Source organism: Chinchilla lanigera, unplaced genomic scaffold, assembly GCF_000276665.1.
Source record: "Chinchilla lanigera isolate Chin_1 unplaced genomic scaffold, ChiLan1.0 scaffold00021, whole genome shotgun sequence".
NCBI classification, from domain to species: Eukaryota; Metazoa; Chordata; class Mammalia; order Rodentia; family Chinchillidae; genus Chinchilla; species Chinchilla lanigera.
Genome location: NW_004955422.1, coordinates 22880125 through 22901590, shown reverse-complemented (window position 1 = coordinate 22901590; position 21466 = coordinate 22880125). Strand labels below are relative to the sequence as shown.

The window sequence follows — 21466 nt, the reverse complement described above, 5'->3', positions numbered from 1 at the left end:
AGCCTTGCCTTTTTTTTTTTTTCTCTTTGAACTTTTATTTCAATACAAGCTCCAATCTATGCACGGAGAATGTGGCAGTTAAATGCAAGAAATATTTATGGCACCTCTGAGATACAATGAACTGGGGCTGGGGGTGACTATGTGTGGCAGGCTCCGGGCAGAGTGACGTGGAGCCCGGTCCCAGCCCCTACAGCCCTCAGGGCCTCCTTAGATGCTGCAGGGTATAATATGAGATTTCCCCTTTGTAAAAAGCCAATGAATATTTACATGTCAAATCCAGAAACATGATGTATTCCCAGGTATTTGATAAATATTCTGGAAGACATTAGCTGAGAAGAAAGTAACCTTCTTAGAAATTATAAATAAGTATGGCTAAGAGCTGGTGTACACCAGAGTCTGTGTTCCTCTTTCTGCTGTACACACCACACAACATGTGCCTCAGTCTTCATTGCAGAGGGGTGGAGCCATAGGACTGTTGCCATTGCTTTTAGAGCAACAAGCTAAACCGGGAGCAACTTTGACTTAGCTTCACAACCTTGTCATAGCTTCAAAGTCTGCATTTCAGTTTCAAGTTGGTGACAGGCAAGTTCACTCAAAAGACAGGATAAAATCCAGCCATTGACAAGTAGATAAATTTGTTTTTTAACTTGTTTGGCTGTTATACTTAGAAAACAACTAATGGTTTATTACTTCCACAGTTAAGAGGTCTTTTTGAGATAGCAAATGGTTGAGAAAGGAGAGAGGAGAAAGTAAGTTTTGGTTGGTTGATTTTTAAAATCATTTGATTTTTTTTTATACACAAAACGAGTACATGGATGTTGATTTATCTATAAAGAAGCATAGAAAGTAGATACCCCATAGTTCTAATCTCACTACCCAGAAATAAATCCCAGAGATATTTTGCTACATTCCCTTCAGTTCCATTTTTAATCAGCAAGAACAATGTGTTTTTTATATCACAATGCTGTCTGGAAGAATCCTGCAAATATAGACACCTCAGTTTGCTTGAACAACAGAAGAGGTTTTAAGATTTTTAATCACACACAAACATGCACACACCCCCTATATATTTATCCTTCAATATATCTAGATGTCTAGCAATATCTGCTTTGTCTTGTTTGCATTTTATATTTATTCCTATTTCTAGAAGTTTCTGGAACCTTCCAGTATTTAGTACAGCATTAATGTAAAATACCCATGGCCACAGACACCCAAGGAATCCAAAGCCACTGAGGGTAGGGGAAAAAGGAAGACGTTCAAGGCCTGTTTCTTTCTCCCTGTCCTTACATCCATGGTGGTACAGGATAGCTGGGGCTAGCCCTTCTCTCACCTTCTCTGATCAGCAGAGGTGAGAACACTCTGTAGTATCACACTGTCTTACTCTCCTTAGCATGTGAGTTTGAGTCAGTAGTCAGTTGTGCCTTCTGAGCAAACTTGTAGACATCAGGAGGTCATCACTCAGTTGGGCGGGGGGAGGGGGAACAATACAGTACTGAGCTTGTGTGATTTTTGGAACCTGCAGAAGCAGTGGTTATTTCTTGGGCACAGAAGAGACAGCAGCTCCTTTGGTGGCTTCCTTTGACATGGTGGGTTTGGGATTCATCCACAAAAGACCACCCTTGAGTTGGTTTTCTCAGCCCTTCTAAGGGTTCTTTTTTTTTTTTATCTTCCATGGGTTCTTTATACCTTTTTGCTAAAGTTGTTGGAGTGGATTTGGTTCTGTGCAACTGGCCTGCACTGTTAAGAGCATTTATATCATAACAGTGTGTTTTGAGCATCTACCTGTAAGTACACACACTGTACTAGGCAGAAAAGGCCCATTAAAAAGTACATTAATGGCTTGCATTATGTCACACTAAAGTTAATCTAAGCTTCCCAATACCCATATGAGCTAAGTACAGTCAGGTACCATAATGACATTTCCATCAACAGCAGAGTGTGCATACAACAGTGGTCCCAGAGCAACAAATTGTCATCGCCCAGTGACATCATAGCCATCCTAATGTCATGAAGCAAGGCATCACTCACATGTTTGGTGTCAACACATCTACTTTGCTGCCATTCACTGCTATACAGTGCATACAGTTATATGCAGTATACAACACAGTGGTACCTCAGTTCACAAATGCTTTTGTTTGCAAACAATTTATTTTACAAACAGAAGTGTTTGGCAAAAGTTTGATTTTGTTTGCAAACTCTGTATCAGATGACAAAAGCATGGTGTGTTTATCTTTCCCCTACAAACACAAGTGTGGTCATCTTTTCCAAAATTGTACAACAACTACGTTTGTGAACCAAGGCACTACTGTAATGGATAATGATGGGAAATAACTAGGTTACTGGCTTAGGTATTTATTATACTGTATTTCTGTTATGGTTTGTGTGTGGATGTCCTCCTAAAGCCTCATGTAGTTATGGAGGGTGGGCTTTTAATAGGTGGTTGAATCTAGAGTTTATGATTGATTCATGGTCCAATTAAGGGTGTGAATGTAGGTGGACTGCCCTAGTGTAGGTGGACTGCATACAGTATAAGGGACAGAAAGAGGTTTGTCTCTCTCTCATTGCTTTTGTTGTCTTATGCCACCATGAATTGTTGCCCCTCTGCCACGTAACACCCTGCCTTGGATCCAGCCAATTACAACCTGAAACCTCTACAAACTGTGAGCTAAACAAACCTTTCCTCTTTTAACTTTGGGTGACCAGTATTTTGTTTCACCAATGAGAAAAGTAACTAATACAGAATTTGGTACCAGGAGTGGTGTTGTCACTGTGACTAAACCTGACCAGGTGATTCAGGAGCCTTTGGGGATGGCTCATGGGAAGAGTTTGGAAAGGTTCAGAAATGCTGGCTGAAAAAGTAGAGCTGAAACTCCTTAGCAATGCTAAAATTGTTAAGACTTTGGCAGCTCTTAGAGATGGATTAAATAAATGCCTTTTGTATAAAGGAATGTACATGAGTCTTGGGGAGGCAGGGGAAGAATGTTATCGTTTGTGTCTGGATGCCCCCCAAAGCCTCATGTAGCCATAGAGGGTGGGTTTTTCAGAGGTGGTTGAATCTAGAGTTTGTGATAGATTCATGGTCCAATGCTGGGATTAAGGGTATGAGTGCTACTCCTGCCATAGGGTGAGTAGCCTGCATACAATATAAGGAACAGAAAGAGGTGTTTTTCTCTCTCTTTCTCTCTCTCTGTCTCTCTCATTGCTTTTGCTGTCTTTCACTACCATGAACTGTTGCTCCTCTGCTTTGTACCACCCTGCCTTGGAGCCAGCTGATTATGGAATGAAACCTCAGAGTTTGCAAGCTATGAGCTGAATAAATCTTTCCTCCTTTAAATTTGGGTGTCTGGTATTTTGCCTCAGCAATGAGAAAAGTAACTAAAACAACTTGCTGTTATTTGGGACTATACTCACTATACTTGTGTGAAACAATTACTATAAAATATTGTGTTAGCCACTTTTTCACTGATGGAACAAACTACCTGACATGCATAACTTAAAGGAGGAAAGGTTTATTTTTGCTCATGGTTTCAGTCCACGGTTGGCTGGCTCTAAGGTAGAAACATCATGGTAGAAGTGTGCAGTTTTAAAGTGGTTGAAGAGGTGTTAGCCTCTTTGATTGTGAAAATACTTTTTGCTCACCTGAGTTTGAAGGCTTACAAATCAGACCTGAGAAATTTTCAGACCTCTAACAATGTCAAACAAGAGGTAACAAAGATCTCACTGTTACCATGATTCTCCTCATGAAATATTCAGACCTCCTTCTCCCAGTACCATCCCTGGTCCCATATCATTGTGTGAATAGTGTCATAGGCAGCCTGTTCAGCTCTTGTGTCCTGCGTCTGTGGCCTGGAATACTAATTCAACAGTTGCTACTACTAAAGGCCTTGTCAGTCTGTCCCTGAATATAGGCGGAAGTGTGAATCTCACACTCTACCTAGTTCTTGCTTTCTTTACAGGGGAGATTACCCAGAAAAAGCGACTTCTCACTTTCTTCCTCTACAGAGATCATTTATCACCATCTGAAGAGTGGTAGGCTTCTGCAGTTACTTGCTTTGGCATTGCAGCAGACACACAGACTTGTGCAAAATTCCACTTATTTCCCACCTGGAATGCAACTCAATGCACAGATACCTTCCTTAGAGCTGAGTCATGATCCCATGAATGATATAATCCTTGCAGCCCTAAAGCCTCACCCTTGGAGGGAGGTGTCGATAGCTCAAGTTCATGATTTCATTTTGTATGTCTGAGGTCGTCTCCCCACCCATGCCCTGCTCTTTCCAGCACGAAAAGAAGTCATGCTATCTAGGTAGAATTTTCAAAACACCAACACCACACAAAAGAATGCAGCCCTGGCTGTAGCACTCAGTTGCTATATGAATGAAATCTCTTCCCTGAGTGAGTCCTCTTCAAACCAGGTCTATCTGAAAGCTGGTACTGACCTTAGCCAGGGAGGGGCCAATGGCGCCATTAACAACCTTTGCCAGTGCTTACCTCAGACAATGTAAATACAAAACTGGTGCTGGTGTTTATTTAAAGTCATTGGCATCGAGCTCGCTCCTGGTAGACAAAGATTATCTTGTTTACAGCAGCATCCAGATGATGGACAAGACTCTGTTTAATATAAATCAAGCTATGCAGAGGGGGATCCGTTAGCATAAACAATTTCCCTCAAGCAAAACAAATCTTGCCAAGACTCAAGCTGCAATTCATTTATTATACAGCTTTGAGTTGACTTGTCTCGACATTAAACAACTGCAAACACAGAGGGCTAAAACTGAGGTCCAAGGGCATGGTGTGCCTGGCCCTTCTGCACAAGCTGCGTCTCTCTGGTCTTGTCCTGTCCCGGTGTCTGCATCTCTCATGTCACTTCCCCCCGACTGCGACTGTGGGCCATGCAGACACATGAGATGCCAGAAGAGGCAAGGGATCACCCCAGAGTCACCACTGTCCTTTCGAAAGTGTGTGACCCAGTATGTAGAGCCTGAATCCAGAACCTGAGTAAGTTTAATGACACAGAGCATATACTGGATTTCAGGGTGAATGTAGAGAGCTCTAACAGGTGCCAAGGCTTGGTGATGCTTTCTGAGCTCTGCCCCCTTTGGCGTCAGAGATGGCTGGAAGTGGAGGTCTGTGTGGAGGAGAACTGATTCCCTAGAGCTTTCAATCATAGAAGCCCCATATGGCATGAGAGTGGTAGGCTCGCCACTGCTGTGCTACAGGAACCGGAACTGCAGGACCTCCTAGGAAGGGCTCGTCCAAATAAAGAGCAGGTCTAGCAGACAAGCCAGATGTGAGAGCAGTGGTTTCAGGTGACCTCACAGGAATGTTGTGTCTGGAGAAGACAGGGACACCTGGAGAAGAGGTGATGATGAGACAAGGAACAGCAGTATGGCCTGAGGCAGTCAGAGCCCAGAGGCACCAAGAATCAGGAGCCACTCTGTGTGTGTGTGTGTGTGTGTGTGTGTGTGTGTGTGTGTGCTGGGGGAGTGACAGAGGACAGATGTGGAAGACAGGACCCTGCCTCAGAAAAGGCAGCAAATGCTGCTGTAGTGCATCCCCCGCTCTGGTGCAGCATGGCGAGATGGGGGAAAGGTAGGAAAACTATCCCCCTCCCCCGTAGGACTGTTTGCTGACTGCTTCTCACGTAGACTAGGGCCACAATGTTGGTGTCCCTGGTGCCTGGCACTCAGTAGATCTGGCACTGTAAGATGACTCAGTGGTCTGTGGCCTGCTCCCTCAGCCACACCTTCTGGGCCTGCAGGGCGGTGGTGTTGTTCTGAGTCTCCTTGGCTGGCTGTGGGCTGTGAGGCCTTGGCTTTGTGTGAGAACCTCCCTGCGGGCTCAGGCCACCAAAGAGGCCACCTCATCTGTTTCATCTCTTGGCGTGAACCATGCCCCACTGCATGCTAAGGCTTTTGCACAAAAAGTAGATCTTTCTCCCAGCCCAAGCCCCATCCCCATTCTGGGTGACACTGTCCAGGAGCCTTGATGCCACTGGCTCACCTCCCTGAGCCTCTGCCACCCTTGAGCCTAGTTTACTCAGAACTGTTGCCTCGAAGAAGAAGCTCCGGTGTCATTACACTCACCCAGGTCCTTCCTCCCACACTATGTGTTCTGGGATTTCAGGGGCCATGGAGTGTGGTGACTGCTCTACGTCCTCACATCTCACTTCACAAAGTCCCTGTGACCTTGGATTAAAAGGCATGCACACTGTGACTTCTACATTCTATTCCCCAGTGGCCCAGCTCAAGATCAATTTGTACCCACAGCCAGGGGATTAAACTCCACCTTTTAGAAGAGGGAGGAGGACCAAAGAATTTGTGGACATATTTTAAAACCAGAATGGTTCATTTTCCTTCTCTCTTTCAACAGCAACTGCTCTACTTTTCTATCTCCTTGACCACAGGCAGAGGCAACTTGTGAAACTTCAGATCCATCTTTGCTCATGCACTTGAGCAGTTGAGCCCAAGATGGCAGAGGAAAATCCCACCCACAGGCCATGTGGCCATCCCGACATGGTCTCTCCAGCTGGCCAGGCTCTGCGCTTCTGGACAACTCCAGAAGCCAGGTGGCCCCCGCCGCTCTTTCTCAGTGGCTCCTCTGAAGTTCATCCTCTCCCTGGACCCCATACACACCCACCCGTCCTTCTCAGTGGGCAGTCTGTCTCTGACTTCACAGACACTATCTGTTCTCTTGCCTCTTTCCACAAAGGAACCTGGAGCAAGAACTATCTCCTCTCCTAGCTCAGGGCAAGGAGGGCTTCACTCCTACACTGAAGATTCCCCTCAGTCTTTTATCTTTCTTTGGGCTCTGACACTCACTCCCCTCCTTAACTGTGAAGAAATTCCATTATTTTGATCCAACTTTTTAAAAATACAAGACCAAATAATAATCCATCCAGAGCCCCATAGCCTCTCTCACGTGGCACCTGCTGTATCCCTCTAGGACCGCCCTCTGTCTCCTTTCCCCACAGCTGAGCTTCTAGAGAGACTGGTCTGAACCCTCTCTGTCTTCTACCCTGCCCACCACCACCCATCCTCTACCTTCAGGGCCTCCGAGACGATGTCCACTCGGCCTTGGGAGAGGCTACCAGGGACTTCCACATGGCCAAATCTAAGGCACCAGGGTGTGGCCTCTGTGTAGACCTGGTCATGCTATTGACACCTTCTCTGCCCACCCCACCCCCAGTCTCCTTTGGTTTTTCTCTCCCCACTGGCTCCTCTGTTTCTTTTTAGACTGTTTTAGGTCTCCCTGAACTCATGTTTCCTACTTATCCTCATTTTCTTATTCCAGCCCCACCCTTGCTCAGGATCTGGGAACTCAAGGCCTGCCTGCCCTAGGCGCTGCTCCTACCTGGAAGTTACGGGGACTTAAACTCAACTCTTTCAATAACAGACTGATCACATCTCCTTCCAAATGTGCTCTCCCAGTTGCATTTCCTGCTTCAGTCAATGGCCCAGTGGTCCCTGGGGCCTTCCATCTTTACCCCAGATTTGTAGCTGATCTATTAATTAATCTTGGAAAACAAAACCATAAGAACAAGAATGGATTGAAAAGGTATGTGAAAGGTCGATTCTGGCACAACACAGATGCTGTGCTGAGGTGGGCGCTCCACGATGCCTCCCTGGGGAGTCTGCTCCACTATTCCCCTTTTCTGCCCTCCATACTATGCTGCCAGGACCCCTGCCTTCCCTGTGCCTCTGTTTTCCACCCAGAGGCTGGGGATAGTAGTAGTATCAACTTCATAGGGTGCTGTGCTGATCGAATGATGAACACACGCAGGTGCCAGAGAGCAAGGCCTCAGCGATGCTGCCTCTCCCCACCCTGCTCCTCTCCCCTAGGGATGGACACTGCCCATGACTCAGCGCTGCTTTACCTCAGGTCCACTGGCAGGATCCAGGGTGAGAGAAGTTTGCTATTGATCTGCAGTGAGATAAGAGCAGAAGGTGAGTGATTTAAACTTGCTGTAGCGATTAAATAGGGTAATGTCGCACCTGTTGAACTTAATTTGAAACAGAACAATTGGAGTTTTATACTTCATGCCCATTAGGATGGCTGTTATAAAAATACATGGTATAATTATACTGGTGAGGATGCGGAGCCACTGGAGCTTTTGTGCCCTGTTGGTAGGAAGATGAAATCATGCAGCCGCTGAGGAAATGAGACAGTGGTTCCTCAAATTATTAAAAGTAGAGCTGCTAGATGACCTAGCTATTCTGCTTTTTTACATATACATCCAAAAGAATGGAAAGCAGACTTGAAAAGATATCTATACACCCATATGCTCAGAGCCATTTTTCACACAAAGGGACAAGTACTGTATAGTTCCAACTGTATGAGATACCTAAATGATCAAATTCATAGGGACAGAAAGCAGAACGGTGGCTGCCAAACTGAAATGCTTAATGGGTAGCTTCAGTTCTGTCAGCTAAAAATGTTCTGAGGATGGTTGTACCATAGCAGAAGTGGAATATCCACTCAAAAATGGTGAGAATGGTAGATTTTATATTCTTTTCTCCCAATTAAAACAATGTTTTTGAGAAAAAAAATGGGACATGTATCTTGTATGTCTTTTAAAATTTAATTTTCCTGGTAACTCATTTTATGAAAGTTATTGACCCAAGAGGACTTGAAAAACAAAACGATTCCTCCTCTGCACAGCACAGATGATTCCAGAAGCGTGGCCCTGGGCTGGGCTCCCCCGGATTCCTCACTCTGCCTCCCTCCAGTTATTTTCTGTTGCTAAGACAGAAGCCTCCAACTCAGCCAGTTCTACAGGGGTGCTGGGCTCTAGTCCCCGCCTTTCCAGCCTTGGGCTTTCACACCACCAGTGTTATCTGCCATCCCTAGCACCTCAGCCTCTGTAGTCCCTGTATGCATTAGGGTAAGTAGAAGAAGCTATAGAAGTAAGAGTTCGGTAACCAAGTGTGGAGTAGCACACCTATAATCCAGCACTCTGGGAGGCTGAGGCAGGAAGACTGAAAGTTAGAGGAAGGCTGGGCAATTTAGGGACTCAGTGAGACCCTGTCTCAAAATCAAGAAAAAGGGCTTGGATGTAGCTCAGTGTTATAGAGGTCCTGTGTCCAGTCCACAGGTGAGAGTTCAGATACTTGGACAGGCACTGAGAGAGAAGCTTCAGGTTCACAGGATCTGTAGTGCTCCTCAAATGATACCCAGATGGTCCCCTAGCCACTTTTTATGTGTCGTGTCTCCTGTATCACTTGCTGCTTCCCCCTCTAGCTACATATGCAAATCAGAGCCATTGGGGTGTCCTCAAAGCCAGCACAAAGCAGCTGGGGTCATCAGACAAGGCTGGAGGTGTGTCCTCTGGGACCAGCAGTGAACTGTCAACGTCTGTCCCGCTGGGAATACAGGATGAAGGTGGCAGTGAAATCTGTGCCTTCATGCCTGAGCAGATTGATGGGAGACCAGAGAATCCTGGGCCAGATCCCTAAGAGCCTCCCCAGTAGCCTTGGGAGCTGGCAGCTACCACACTGAGTAGCTTGGCTGCATGCACAGAACTCATAAATCCTCTGTGATGACGTCCGGGCCCCTGGCAGACCCTGGCCCCAGGGCCCCGGTACCCTGGTTGCCTTCCTTCCATCCTGCAGGTAAAGCTTCCCCTGGCTATCTAGCCCAGGTCTACCCCAGCATCTGGATTCAATCTGTGTGCCTAAACCCCTAAATGAATTTTTGCTTTTATAATCTGCCAAGTGACACTTGCGGACAGAAAGAGGAGTCTTAGTGCAGATACACAAAGATGCAGCGAGTTCCAGTGCTCAGCTTTTCCTGCCTGGATACAGAATTCCCAGCCTCCTGGTGGTTTTGTTGGTTTGTTTTAATTTTTGTTTTGTGAACAGCAAAACCATCTTTATTAGACAGAGACCCAGTGTAGGAATTAGGTGTTATTTATAGTTTTCCTCAATACTTCCAGGTATGATATGTCAGATTCAAACTATTCCTGGAAATTACTCCTAGATATAAATCCTACTTGAAAGAGTATTTTGTGGTTCATATTAATAACTGGCAAGGTAGAGGTTTACACAAACAAATAAATATTACACAGTAATTGGGTGGATAAGCAAATAAATTATGTTTAAGCCCTTACCACAAAAGCTTTCCTTGACCTAAAGGAGTGCCTATGCATAAGGCAGCTCAGCTGCCATCACATCACCCTGGAGGTCTGGATCTTAGAATAAACAGTAGGTAGGGTCCTACCTTTGCAGACTTCCTGCTTAAATGGGGAAATAAAATTGCTTGATAAGGAGAGAGATTCATTGTTGACATTTCCAAGACAGCTGGGAACCTTGAGAATTTGAGATTTGACCTACATACAAGGGAAAGGACCATTCACAAGCCACTAAATGCCTGGCAGAGCTGGAGAGAGCTGGAGTTTGGGGAGGACAATGGCATTTTAGAGATGACCAGTACTGCATTCTGGCCACACAGGCATGCTCTGGCTCTGCCAGCCTTGGGCCCTTGGGAAGATATCTGCTGGTTTTAAATTGCTACAAGGTATGAGGGAGCCTTTGGAGTTTTCCTAGCCCTGGAGCATGACATCAGTGACAGACAAAAAGTCTCCCACTGTGTTTGTGTAAATACTCAAACATGTGTCTACCAGGGAGATCAATGGTGGAAAATAAACCATTGGAGTCTCAGGCAAAGATAAATACACCAGGGCAGCAGCAGAGCCTGGAGAATGGGCTCTGGGGAGAAACTGTCCCAGTTACAAGGTTGTGAGAAGAGGACACTGTGTCCAGCGGTATGAACTGTGTCTTCCATTACAGACAAGCAGGCCTTGCTCTAGGCTCCAGTGGCCCCAAGTAAAATCAATCTGCCCCTTCCTGGAGGTGCTGGGGAGATAAGAGGCTTTTAGACATGGTCCTTCCTTGCTGAAGGGATTACGGTGTTGGTTTGGGGATTCAGAATGTGAGCGCAAACTCCCCAGTACAGGAAGAAATGCCAGTGACCCAAGATGTGCCGGAGGGGGATGACTTAAAATTTTTCTACCCTTACTTTAAATTCTGTCCAAAATTAGTTTGATCTCAAAATAAAGATGGTACTATCTGAGCACTGATAACATGGCCTCGGGGTGAGCAGCCCCTTCCACCTGAGATGGGTCCAGCTGAAGGGTGCCCAGGCCAAGGGCTGGGACGGCAGTGACCAGGCTCAGACTGGTGTTGCTGCAAGGATGAGCTAAGCAGTGGGTGCCCAGGAATGAGCAGAAACAAAGACAGCCCAGAGATCTGCACACTCACTTTAATTTGCACACAGTATGTGAACACTTACACAACTGGCTGCCGCCTTTGGGGTGGTGTATCGCCAATGTGCCCTCTGCATCCTGGTGCCTGGGTACTTCTGCTTTACAGCGTCTGGAGAGCCAGTTGATTGGAGCATGCCAGTGAGGGGAAGTTATCTTCTCCTGGACTTAAGCCTTCCTGTGTGTGTTGAGAAAGAGACAGAGTTTGTTCTGGCTGAGCATCTGTAGTAGATACAACTTTCTAGTTACTTTGGATGCCTCCAGTGTAGACCTCTGGGTGCCCCTGGGTGTACAAGGAACAATTCAGGGCTTGGCTCAAGAGTCACCTCCTGCGAGTGAACTTTTCCAACCACTAAAACAAGCCAACAAAACAAAACAAAACAATACAACCCATCTTGATCTGTTTTATGCACTTAGCCACCTAATTGTATCTGGACACATTTATTTCTTGGCTTGTTCATCATCTCTTTCCACTAGATTATGGGTTTCCTGAGCTCAGGGTGCTTGTTTCATGGTCACTGCTTTATCCCTACTATTTAAAACTGTGCCTGAAATATAGTACATGCTTTAAAAATTGTGAAATGAATGAATGTGCTTTACAGAGCATCGAAGATTTGTTTAAATCAGATACGGTAAAACGTGCAGACACAGAAATGACATAAAAAAGAAAGTTGGTACAGATCCTTAGAAGAGGAGAAGTACAGGCCACACAGGCAGCACTGGGTGAGTCAGGGTGGAAGAACATGAGTAGAACCTTTATTGTGGCCTCATGGGAAGGAAAAGACAAGGCATACAACAGGCCAAGTACCGGATAGCTGGAATAATTTTGGCGAGCTTTGGGCTGCAGGTCCCCTAGGTGTTCAGGACCTGGTGATAAGGGAAGAGAAAGTTTGCCTCCTGGAAGTAGAAAAGCCAGACAGAGGAGGAGGATGGAGCCTGGGCTCTTGATGGGTAGGTAGTCTGCATAAGAAAGGCTTGCTCACAGGCAAATTTGCTATAAGTAAAGTAGAATTTAACTTACCCTGGGAGAGACAGTTCCTCCTGGGTCTGTAAGGTCTCCAAGCCAAAGCATTATAAAATCTAGAAAATAGAAACCATGATTGGTACAAAATGTCTCTTGGACATGTGCAGACATGAAGAAGTTGTGGGTGCAGATGTTTAGGCAAATGTGAGAGCCAAACATGACTGAAGTGAGCTAAAATAACTTGGGGTGACATTCCATTTTTATTAGTTCTGAAACCAACATGCTCCCTTTGGATGGTTTTGCCAGTGGATTCCTCAGTGGGGAAGGATCCCTTCTGATAATCCCCTCCACAGCTTTTATTGCAACATAACATACATGCAAAAAAACCCAAAAAAACAAAAAAGACCTGCCTCTGTCATAGGGGTAGAGGGCCCATGAATGTTTACTGAACACACCCAGAACCTACAGCCAACTCTGGAAACAAGGTCACCAGCAGCCGGAGGCCTCCTATCCCCTCCACAGCCCTGGGTAACCGTCTTCCCAACTTCTACCAGTAGAGGGCAGTTTTCTGGTTTTTTAATCTTCACACATATTGTGTCTAGCTTATTTCATTCAAAATAGATACATGAAGTTTACCCAGTTATTGCATATGGTTGAAGACAGTTCATTCTTTTTGCTACAGAACATCCCATTTTGTGACGTCACCACAGTTTACCCATTCAAATGTTAAGGAGCATCTGGGAAATTTCCAGTTTGGAACTACAGCCATGTCACTGATACTTGGCCTGTTGATCTGTGTCAGTCTTTTAGTTGCAAGTAATGGGAGTTCCTATGTACAACGTGATTCTGAAAGGTGGATTTACTGGAATCATTCTAAGGTGCTCACTGAATAGAAAAGGGGGAAATTCAGGTTTTGAAATGCATGGTGTGTTAGTTTTTCATTACTCTGACAAAATATATGAGATAGTCAAATCTAAAAGGAAGAAAGATTGATTTCGACTCATGCCTGCAGAGGTTTTAGTCCTTGGTTGGTTGTCCCTGTTGCTTTGGGATTGTTGTGGCCCAGTACATCATGGCAGAAGTGCTTAGTAGAAGAGCCCTGTTCACATCATGGTGACAGGAAAGCAAGAAAGGCAGGGTCCTAATATGCCATTCAAGGCCATGCCCCCAATCACCTAACTTCCTTCCACTAGGCCCCACCTTCTAAAGGTTCCGCCACCTCCCAATAGTGCCACAGGCTATGACGAAGCCTTTAATACCTGGACCTTTGGGAGACATTCAAGCAGATGGGAACCAAGGCTCCCCTCATTAAGGGGTCCTAGCAGCAAGAACTTCACATAATGTCTTTAAGATGGAACAGTGCTCCCCATCTATGTTGAACAGAATGTTGACAGTCCACAGGCATTTTACAGTGTGGCACTGGAAAAAACAAAAAGATTCCAGCTAGGCCAGCTGGGAAAATTGGCTAGAAAAGGTTATACTTTTCAGGACGTCTGATTTTTTTTAAGCTTCCAGAAGGGGATATTACCTAAATTTGATTCTTTTCATGCATGTTCTCATATCTTAAGGCACTAGTGTTTCAAGGAACACAGTTCTGGGAAATGCTGATCCAAAAACAGCATGTGAATAATTGAGACTGAGCTGAAAATATGTTGCAAAGTGTTTTAATGCAAAAATAGGGACTTGGAGTCTTCTTCTAGAAAATAGTAAAGTCTGAAAGTAGATAATCAGGGTTACAATTCAGGAATAATAGTGTGGCAAGTGTTATAACATTCTTTCCTGTGAGTTTTAGTTGATAGAGTACCTTCAAGTACATTACCCAGATCAGCTCTGACAGTGGGTGTCAGTAGACCAGGCAATGTGTCAAAGGATTTGTCATGGATGCAATGTGCACTCAGAGAACTGAGGACCCAGACCCAGGGGGTAGGATTCAGACACAGGCTTGTGTGTGGAACTGCATCTAACTGCCTGTAGCCTACCTGGTAGTGCCTACTGGAGGACTTGGTTCTGGGTTAGGACTGGCCATTTAGCAATGGGTGGTCAGGGGGAAGAGCATGAAGTAGACAGAATGGAAGGCTGAGAGGGGCTGGGGATTTAGCTCAGCTGCAAAGCACCTGCCTGGCAAGTGCAAGGTCGTGAGTTCAGTTCCCGGTACCAGAGGAAAACCAAAAAAAAAAAAAAAAAAGAATGGAAGGCTGAGAAATAAAATACCAATATACGAAGATCATATGGGCCAAGATGAACCTGCAAAGAATTTGGAGAAACAGCAGCCAGCTACACTGGAAGGAAATGAGGAAAATACAAAGATATAGAGGACAAGGAAGATGGTATCTCAAGAGGAGGGCAGAAGAGCAGTCTCGGTGCCCCAGAGAAGTGAGAGGTGCTGGATTTGGTGTCTTGATGGCTGTGGCAGCCTGGCAGGGGCACCTCTCAGCTCTGTCTTCTGGAAACCAGCTTGAAGGAAGGCAGTGGGCTTCAGAATCTGCTTCTGCCTAGCTTTCAAGCCAAGTCCCTGTTTTTCCAGGGCAGCCATTGGTTGTGACCAAGGGTTTACCACTCGTGGCCAACATGGGTAGACTTTGGGCTGCAGCCCACACTTGAGCTGCCTGAGGCTGGCTCTGAGCTGCCCCACACCAGGGCTCTGCTTCCATTTCTCTCTTCCTTCCCTAGTCTTGCCCTTCATGGGGGCAGACCTGCATCATGGCAGAGTGCTCTCCTGGACCACTCTTTTCTTTCTCCCTCCTGTCACCAGGAAGCTGGGCCTGATGCAGCGAGGAACTGGCACCTGGCCCCTTGGTTCTTTGTGTCTTTGATGAAAGATTTCGGTCAAGACACATAGGTGGCCATGCAGAAGTATAGGTAGAGTGTATTGTAAATCAGATATAGAGAAACTGAGGCCTTCAAGAGAGGAGGACAACATCACAAAGACATCCACACTGAGGGCAAGTTTGCATATGTTTTTACACACACAAGATTTCAGGAGACTACACTGTTTATCATCCTCAACTGACATTTTTCTTAGAGGTTACTTGGAATGTCAACATCTCAAAAACGTTTTCCTGTTCTTTTCAAGTACCATGTGTTCCCTCAAAGGCCTTCATCATGAGAAACTTAGGAAAGAAACTGATGACAGATAAATTCCACTCTAAATCACGTCTCAGCCCAAGGAAGGGGGAATCTTTAAAGAATGCTCCCTTGTCTGTATCATTGGGTACAGATCATGGCAGCCAGGAAGGCTGTGTGCTGTGCTTTGGACATAGATGGTCAGGTGGCCGGATACAGTATGATAAAGGTTGTGTATAGTGTGTAACCTTAACATGTCATTGTGCTCTGTGGTGTTGCTCTGGGTCTGAGACCTAACAAATGATCACAAATGTATTACACACAGAAGTCTCTTCATTTAGCTATAAATGTATAGTGAAGCGAAGTTTTCTTCATGTAGCTCTACCTGCTACCACACACTATTTTGGGCCCTCCTTTGTCCCCCAGGCCTGCTAATGTAGTTTCTTGCCTAACTCTTTCCACTTGTGTCTTTCTCAGGGGTCACCCTCACCAGTCTCTTACATCTCTAACTCCATCTTGGACCCACTTACTGGAGGACTGGATAGACACTGAGGAGCTACCCAGGACAGCAGGGGAGGGGGCCTAGCCAGGGGGCAGTCGCAGCCTGAGTTACCCTAATCTGGGCCTGGTAGCTGGGCTTTTGCACACCTGCTCTCAGGGGTCAAAGCCAGAAGGACCTGAGGATCCTGAGGAGTCACAGGCCCACCACCTTTCTTCCTGCTTTGGGGTCTCTTACCCCATGCTGACTGTGGAAATCTCACTGCATATCAAGATGAGACAGACCCTCCCCCACAACCTCTCTAGCTTCTCTTGTTCTCTTCCTTGTATAGCTGGAAGTCTCTCCCTTCCTTCCCTCTTTCCCTCCCTCCCTTCCTTTTCTTTCTTTCTTTCTTTCTTTCTTTCTTTCTTTCTTTCTTTCTTTCTTTCTTTCTTTCTTTCTTTCTCTTCCTCCTTCCTCTCTTCTTTCATGTTTTGTGTATGGCATGTGGTGTATGTGGTGTAATCATACTGCATGCAGCCTGTTTGTGGTGTTAGGGATATGTGTGTGTTGTGTCATGGGTATATGGTGTGGTGTGTGTGGTCTGTGTGTAGAATGGGATGTATGTGTGGAATATATGCATGGGTGTGTGAAGTAGGCTGTAGGATGTGTGATGTGTGGAGTGTGTGGGGGTATATGCATGGTGTATATCGTTTGTGTGGGATGTGGGTTTATGGCATATGTGTGTATGGGTGTGATGTAGGGTGTGTGGTGTGCGGCACATCTGGTATGTGGTGAGTCACTAAGCTCCCGGCCATCCTCCTCTGCTCCTTGGAAACAGGACCTCTTTCCAGGCTGGGTTCTGCCAACAGGGGGTTCTAGATGGCTGTGGGGTGGGTTAGGACCCATGTTGGTGGCCCCCGTTAGTGGGGTCACACTCTGGGGACCAGACAGAGAAGATCTGAAGCTGCCTTCAACTCCCCAGTACTCCCTCCTGTTGCTAGGACTGGGGGTCCCAGGATTGCAATGGCTTCTCTTTGCTTCTTAGCAATGGCGGCTGGTTTGCCCTGGTACTATACTGAGCCACTCTTTGCTTTTTGGTTCTCCAATATCCATTCTATCAACAGTCCTAAATTCTGTCAAACCAAGGGGAGTGGCTTTTCTTCCAGATTCTTAACTCCAAGACCATCTCTCTTCATGTCCCTCTAATGGTGTCACAACACTGTTCATAATTCCTTGCAAGCTGAGAAGTAAATCCAAGTGATCAGTTTTTAAATTCTATACTTACTGAACATGACTAATGGGACTATCAGTGCAAATAACCAGAAGAGAGGACTTTGGGTGTTTCTCCATAAAGACGTGAAGCCAGCTTTTTCAGGACAGCGGAACTGAGTGAGTGAGCTGGAGACTCTGGGTCTGGGTGGTGTTCACTGAGCTTCTGCACCAACCCTCACCTGAAACCAGCCTTATACCAATAACTCTCCTTTCTGCTTCAGTCAGTTTGTGCCTTTTGCAACAAATAATTCTACTAGATACTGGAGATTTCTCTAGGAAATTTAGGAAACAGAATGATTCAAACTGTTCTAAAGGTTCAGGCATTAAGATAAGATAGTGAAGAGTGAGCTCACTGAGGAGATCAGGAAGGGACTAACAGAGAGATACAAGGCAGGCCAGAAGCACAGGAAAGAAGTAGTATATTCAAGGAGACAGAGCTGGGTACGGTAGTGCATCCCTATAATCCCAGCACGCTGGGAGGCTGTGGCAGATAAATTCAAGCCTGGCCAGGGCAAGGTGGTGACAGCCAGAGGCTGTCTCAAAACAAAACATAAAAGAGGGGCTGGGGATGCATTGCAAAAGCTTTGGGTTCAATCCCCAGTATCTCAAATGTGGAAACAACCAACCAAGCCACTGGTAAGTAGAATATATCCATGGGTTAAATTAAACAAATTTTATTACAGTCCAAGAGGCAGGATGGGGTGCTCATTGGCATGCTCTTTGGAACAAGTGGCTCCCAGGGAACCAAAGATCAGGTAGGTGAGACTTGCCCAGTATGGCGAAGCATGGCACATGAGAATGATTGTGAAACAATAAAGTGTGCCTGGGCCAAGCCTTGGGCCTCTGAGCCAGAGTCTCCTGAGGAGAACCTGGGTATCTGCATTTAAAAGCTTCTGCATGTGAAGTGACTCACCACTGCCACCCTTGGGGAAAGAGCAACCCAGCCTGGAGCTGTGGAAGGAAGGGTGAGCCTGCCTCTCTCTCTTGGGAAGGATAAATGACAAAAGGGTGGTTTTCATACATAAACTCCTATAAGACTTTACGAGGCAAGACAGCGCACCTGGGGTGGCTCTTTAACAAAGAAAATGTGAGATGTTCTTGCTACCTGCGACAAACACCATGTGGACCAGACAGACAGGTGCCAGCACACAGTGTTGTCATCTAAGAGGGTGTCTTGTGGCCGCCTTGTAAGGCCTCCCAGAAGCACTGGGTGGAGGATGTACAAGCAGGTGGGGATGAAACCTGGAGTAAAGTCCCCTTAGATGATTAAAGAAGTATGTGAGGAGCTGAAAAAGTGACCCGCACTCTAGGCTCTTTAAGGGCAGATGCATCTCATTGGATCTTACAGGTTCAATGACTTCCTTGGTGAGTCCTAGATCCACTGTTAACTGGATCTGGGACGCCATAACTTATAGACATCTATTTCTTTGCATGTAAAAAATTGATTTTTAAGGCAAGTGGTGATCCCTATTTTGGGGGATTTTGTAAATCAGAAACTGTCAAATAAAACTTTTGGGATTGACCTATGATTATGAATTTTTATATCAAGTTAGGACAATGAAGAGCCTAAAAACTATGATATACTATAATCATTTCATAAAGGAGGGCTATTTAACAGCAAAGAGAAAGGATAACCAGAATTTAAAAACTACTTGCTGAACTTTAAAGAACAGCTGTTTATTGCTGTGGCTTTCTCATGCTCTGTGAACTGATAAAGAGTTTACACCAACACACCTCTGCAAAGGTGACTTTGCCTTGATACTCTGGGACAGCTGTACCCCTTGCAAATGCCGCTAATTTCCTTGAAGAAGTGTTTTAGGGTCTTAAGGGAACCCCAGGAATTCAAGTGCAGTCTCTTGGTATTTGTGGCAGTTTCCACTGTGAATAGCTGTGCAGTGAGTGCTGGCAGCCAAAAACCCGATCACTCCTTTAAAATGAAGTCAAATAGATGGCAGCAAACAGGATCACGGAAGCTTGGAGTTGAAAGGTTTCTTAGCAATGATCTTATCCCTGTGGCTTTCTTATCCCTGTGCACTGTAAAGCCACAGCAGTGCTGCTTCAACCAACAGACCTCTATTTTAATAACTGGCTTTTAAGATGGAGATAATTTACTTAAAAAAAACAAAAACAAAAACAAAAACTTGAACATGAACAATTCAATTGATTTCTAACTTAAAGGGAAAATGGAGGCTGGAAAAGCTAAGATTTTCTTGAGACTACCCATTTAGTTGGCAGAACTTGGTGACACATCACCAGTGTGGTGTGCGTAGGAAAGATCCTTACTGCTTAAACTTCATAGCATCCATTACAGCAGTGGTGGCAAACCTATGGCACACATGCCATAGCTCGCTGTTTGTTATCATTGAAAGCTCTAAAAGGTTCACCACCACTGCACTAGTTTGGATCTTATGAGTTCCCCAAAGGTCTATATGGTAAAGGCTTGTTCCCAGGGAAGTGCTGTTGGTATACAGTGGGGCATAGTGGGAGGTCTTCAGGTATTAAGGTGTGCCCTTCAAAGGGATGGTGGGGCAATTCCTTCTTTCTCTTTGTACTTTCTAGCCACAGTAAGAGTAGTTTTGCTCTGTATGTGCTCCTACCATGATGTGCTATTAGCACCAGGACAAAAGCAATGCGGCCAGTGGGCCACAGGCTAGAACTTCTAAAACTTTGAGCAAAACTAAACCATTTCTCTTTATAAGCTGTTTACCTTGGGTATGTGTTATAGTAAGGGAAAGCTGACTACTAACAGAAAACTGGTACTGAGAAATGAGTCACTGCTATGACTGTGCCTGGCAATGTGGAAAAGCCTTTGGAAGTGGTTTATGGGGTTTGGAGTTTGGAGAAGTAGGCTAAAGAAACCCTAGAAAGGTGGATTAGTGCGCAGTTCTGATGAGGGGTAAGAGAACATAACACTGAGAATGTGGACAGAAAAGGTTATGCTGATGAGGCTTCAGACTGAAATGAGGACTGTTCTGGGCACTGGACTAAAGTTTATCCTTGTTACACTGCAGCAAAGAATCTGAATGCACTTTATCCACACCTTGAGACTGTGTGAGAGGTTGATGACTAACTTAAAGGTGGTAGACTAACTTCTATTGTGGAGTAAATTTTAAGGCAGAAAATGTTCAAGCTTCAGCATTGGTATTACTGCCTTCACCCAAATTTATAGTGAGAACTGAGAGCAGAAAGGGGCACAGCAGAATGATTTGAAGAATTTGCACACTGGTGAGAAAAACTGTGGACAGTGGAGATTGGCACCATTAGATGAAGCCAAGTGCTTTGCTCCAGGACAAGAGGAAAGATACTTGAGGGCATCTCAGAAAATCTGAGAGGCCACCCCATTCATCATAGGCTCAAGGATGTACAGGTATGAATTTGTTTCAAAGACTTCATTGAAAAAAGGGCCCTAGGGTGTTGTCCTGCATGCCCAGAAATGCCAAAGGACTCATTTTACTACGTTCATGTAGCCAGGGTTCAAGCAGGCCCAGGTATAGCCTCTGCTGGGGGCAGACCACGTGTCATCCATGTGGTGCTGCTTTTGCAGACATGCAGAATGGAAGAGTTATGCAGTTTTGGACCTTTCACAAGATTTTTAAGGAAAGCAGGAGAGGGTGGCTAGGCAGTGCATGACATTCTGTAAGGATCCCCTGACAAGGCAGTATGTGGAGATTTATGAGTGCAGGCAAAGCTGCAGTGCAGTTGGCAGCAACATGGAGCACTGCTGAAGGAAGCTGCAGGCAGTGTTGCAAAGCCAGCACATCACTGGCCATGTGGGCTATATTCAACAAAGGCAGTGGGCAGGGTTTCTCAAGCCCTGTGGAGTGCACATACCATTATACTATGTTTTGGGAGCTGGACATGGAAAGAAAAGATTTAGTATTTACCCTGCTGTGTTCTGGTTTTTCCTTGGTCTGATCCGTCCCTTCTATGCCCTGAATCCTCCCTTTTGGAATAGGACTGTGCCTGTCCCACTATTACATCTGGGAAGCATAGAACTTGTTGACTCTTACAAGCTATCACAGTTGAGTTATCTTTGCATCTCAAAGACTTTGGACTTGGACTTTTGAGCAATGCTTAAACAGTTAAGTTTGACCCTCCTGAGGATGGACTATATAAATGCATTTTGCACTGTGAGACGGATGTGAGCCTTTGGGGCCAGGGAAGAATGTGAATTTGGATCGTATGTGTCCCCCAAAGGGTATGTGGTAAAGTGCTGTTTCCCCAGGGCAGTGCTACTGAGACGTGGTGGAGCCTTTAAACGGGGCCCACTGCAAGGCCTTTAAACAATGGCAGGTGTGGCCTTGAAGGGGCCTGTGGGACCCTAGCCTCTTTTCCATTCTCTTTTCTTGCTTCCTGACCATTTTGTGAGGGTAAGTGCTTTTCCCCTGGCATGTACTAGGTACTTCACAGCCACAGCACTAAAAGC

General features: G+C 45.6%; 1 protein-coding gene and 1 long non-coding RNA gene across 5 annotated transcripts in view; one reads left to right on the top strand and one right to left on the bottom strand.

Moving 5' to 3' along the window:
- Positions 1-21466, top strand: part of LOC106148494 — a 110858-nt gene that overhangs the window by 1877 nt on the left and 87515 nt on the right. For all 4 annotated transcript variants that reach the window (XR_001233995.1, XR_001233996.1, XR_001233998.1 and 1 more), the window contains exon 2: positions 7842-7946. This is a non-coding gene — a long non-coding RNA (uncharacterized LOC106148494). The remainder of the gene's footprint in view (positions 1-7841; positions 7947-21466) is intronic.
- Positions 11252-21466, bottom strand: part of Ercc6l2 (excision repair cross-complementation group 6-like 2) — a 137332-nt gene continuing 127117 nt past the window's right edge. The window contains exons 19-20 of the mRNA XM_013514252.1: positions 12282-12340; positions 11252-11438 (exon numbers count right to left, since the gene is read on the bottom strand). Coding sequence (XP_013369706.1) covers positions 11413-11438; positions 12282-12340 — 85 coding nt within the window. The 3' untranslated portion in view covers positions 11252-11412. The remainder of the gene's footprint in view (positions 11439-12281; positions 12341-21466) is intronic.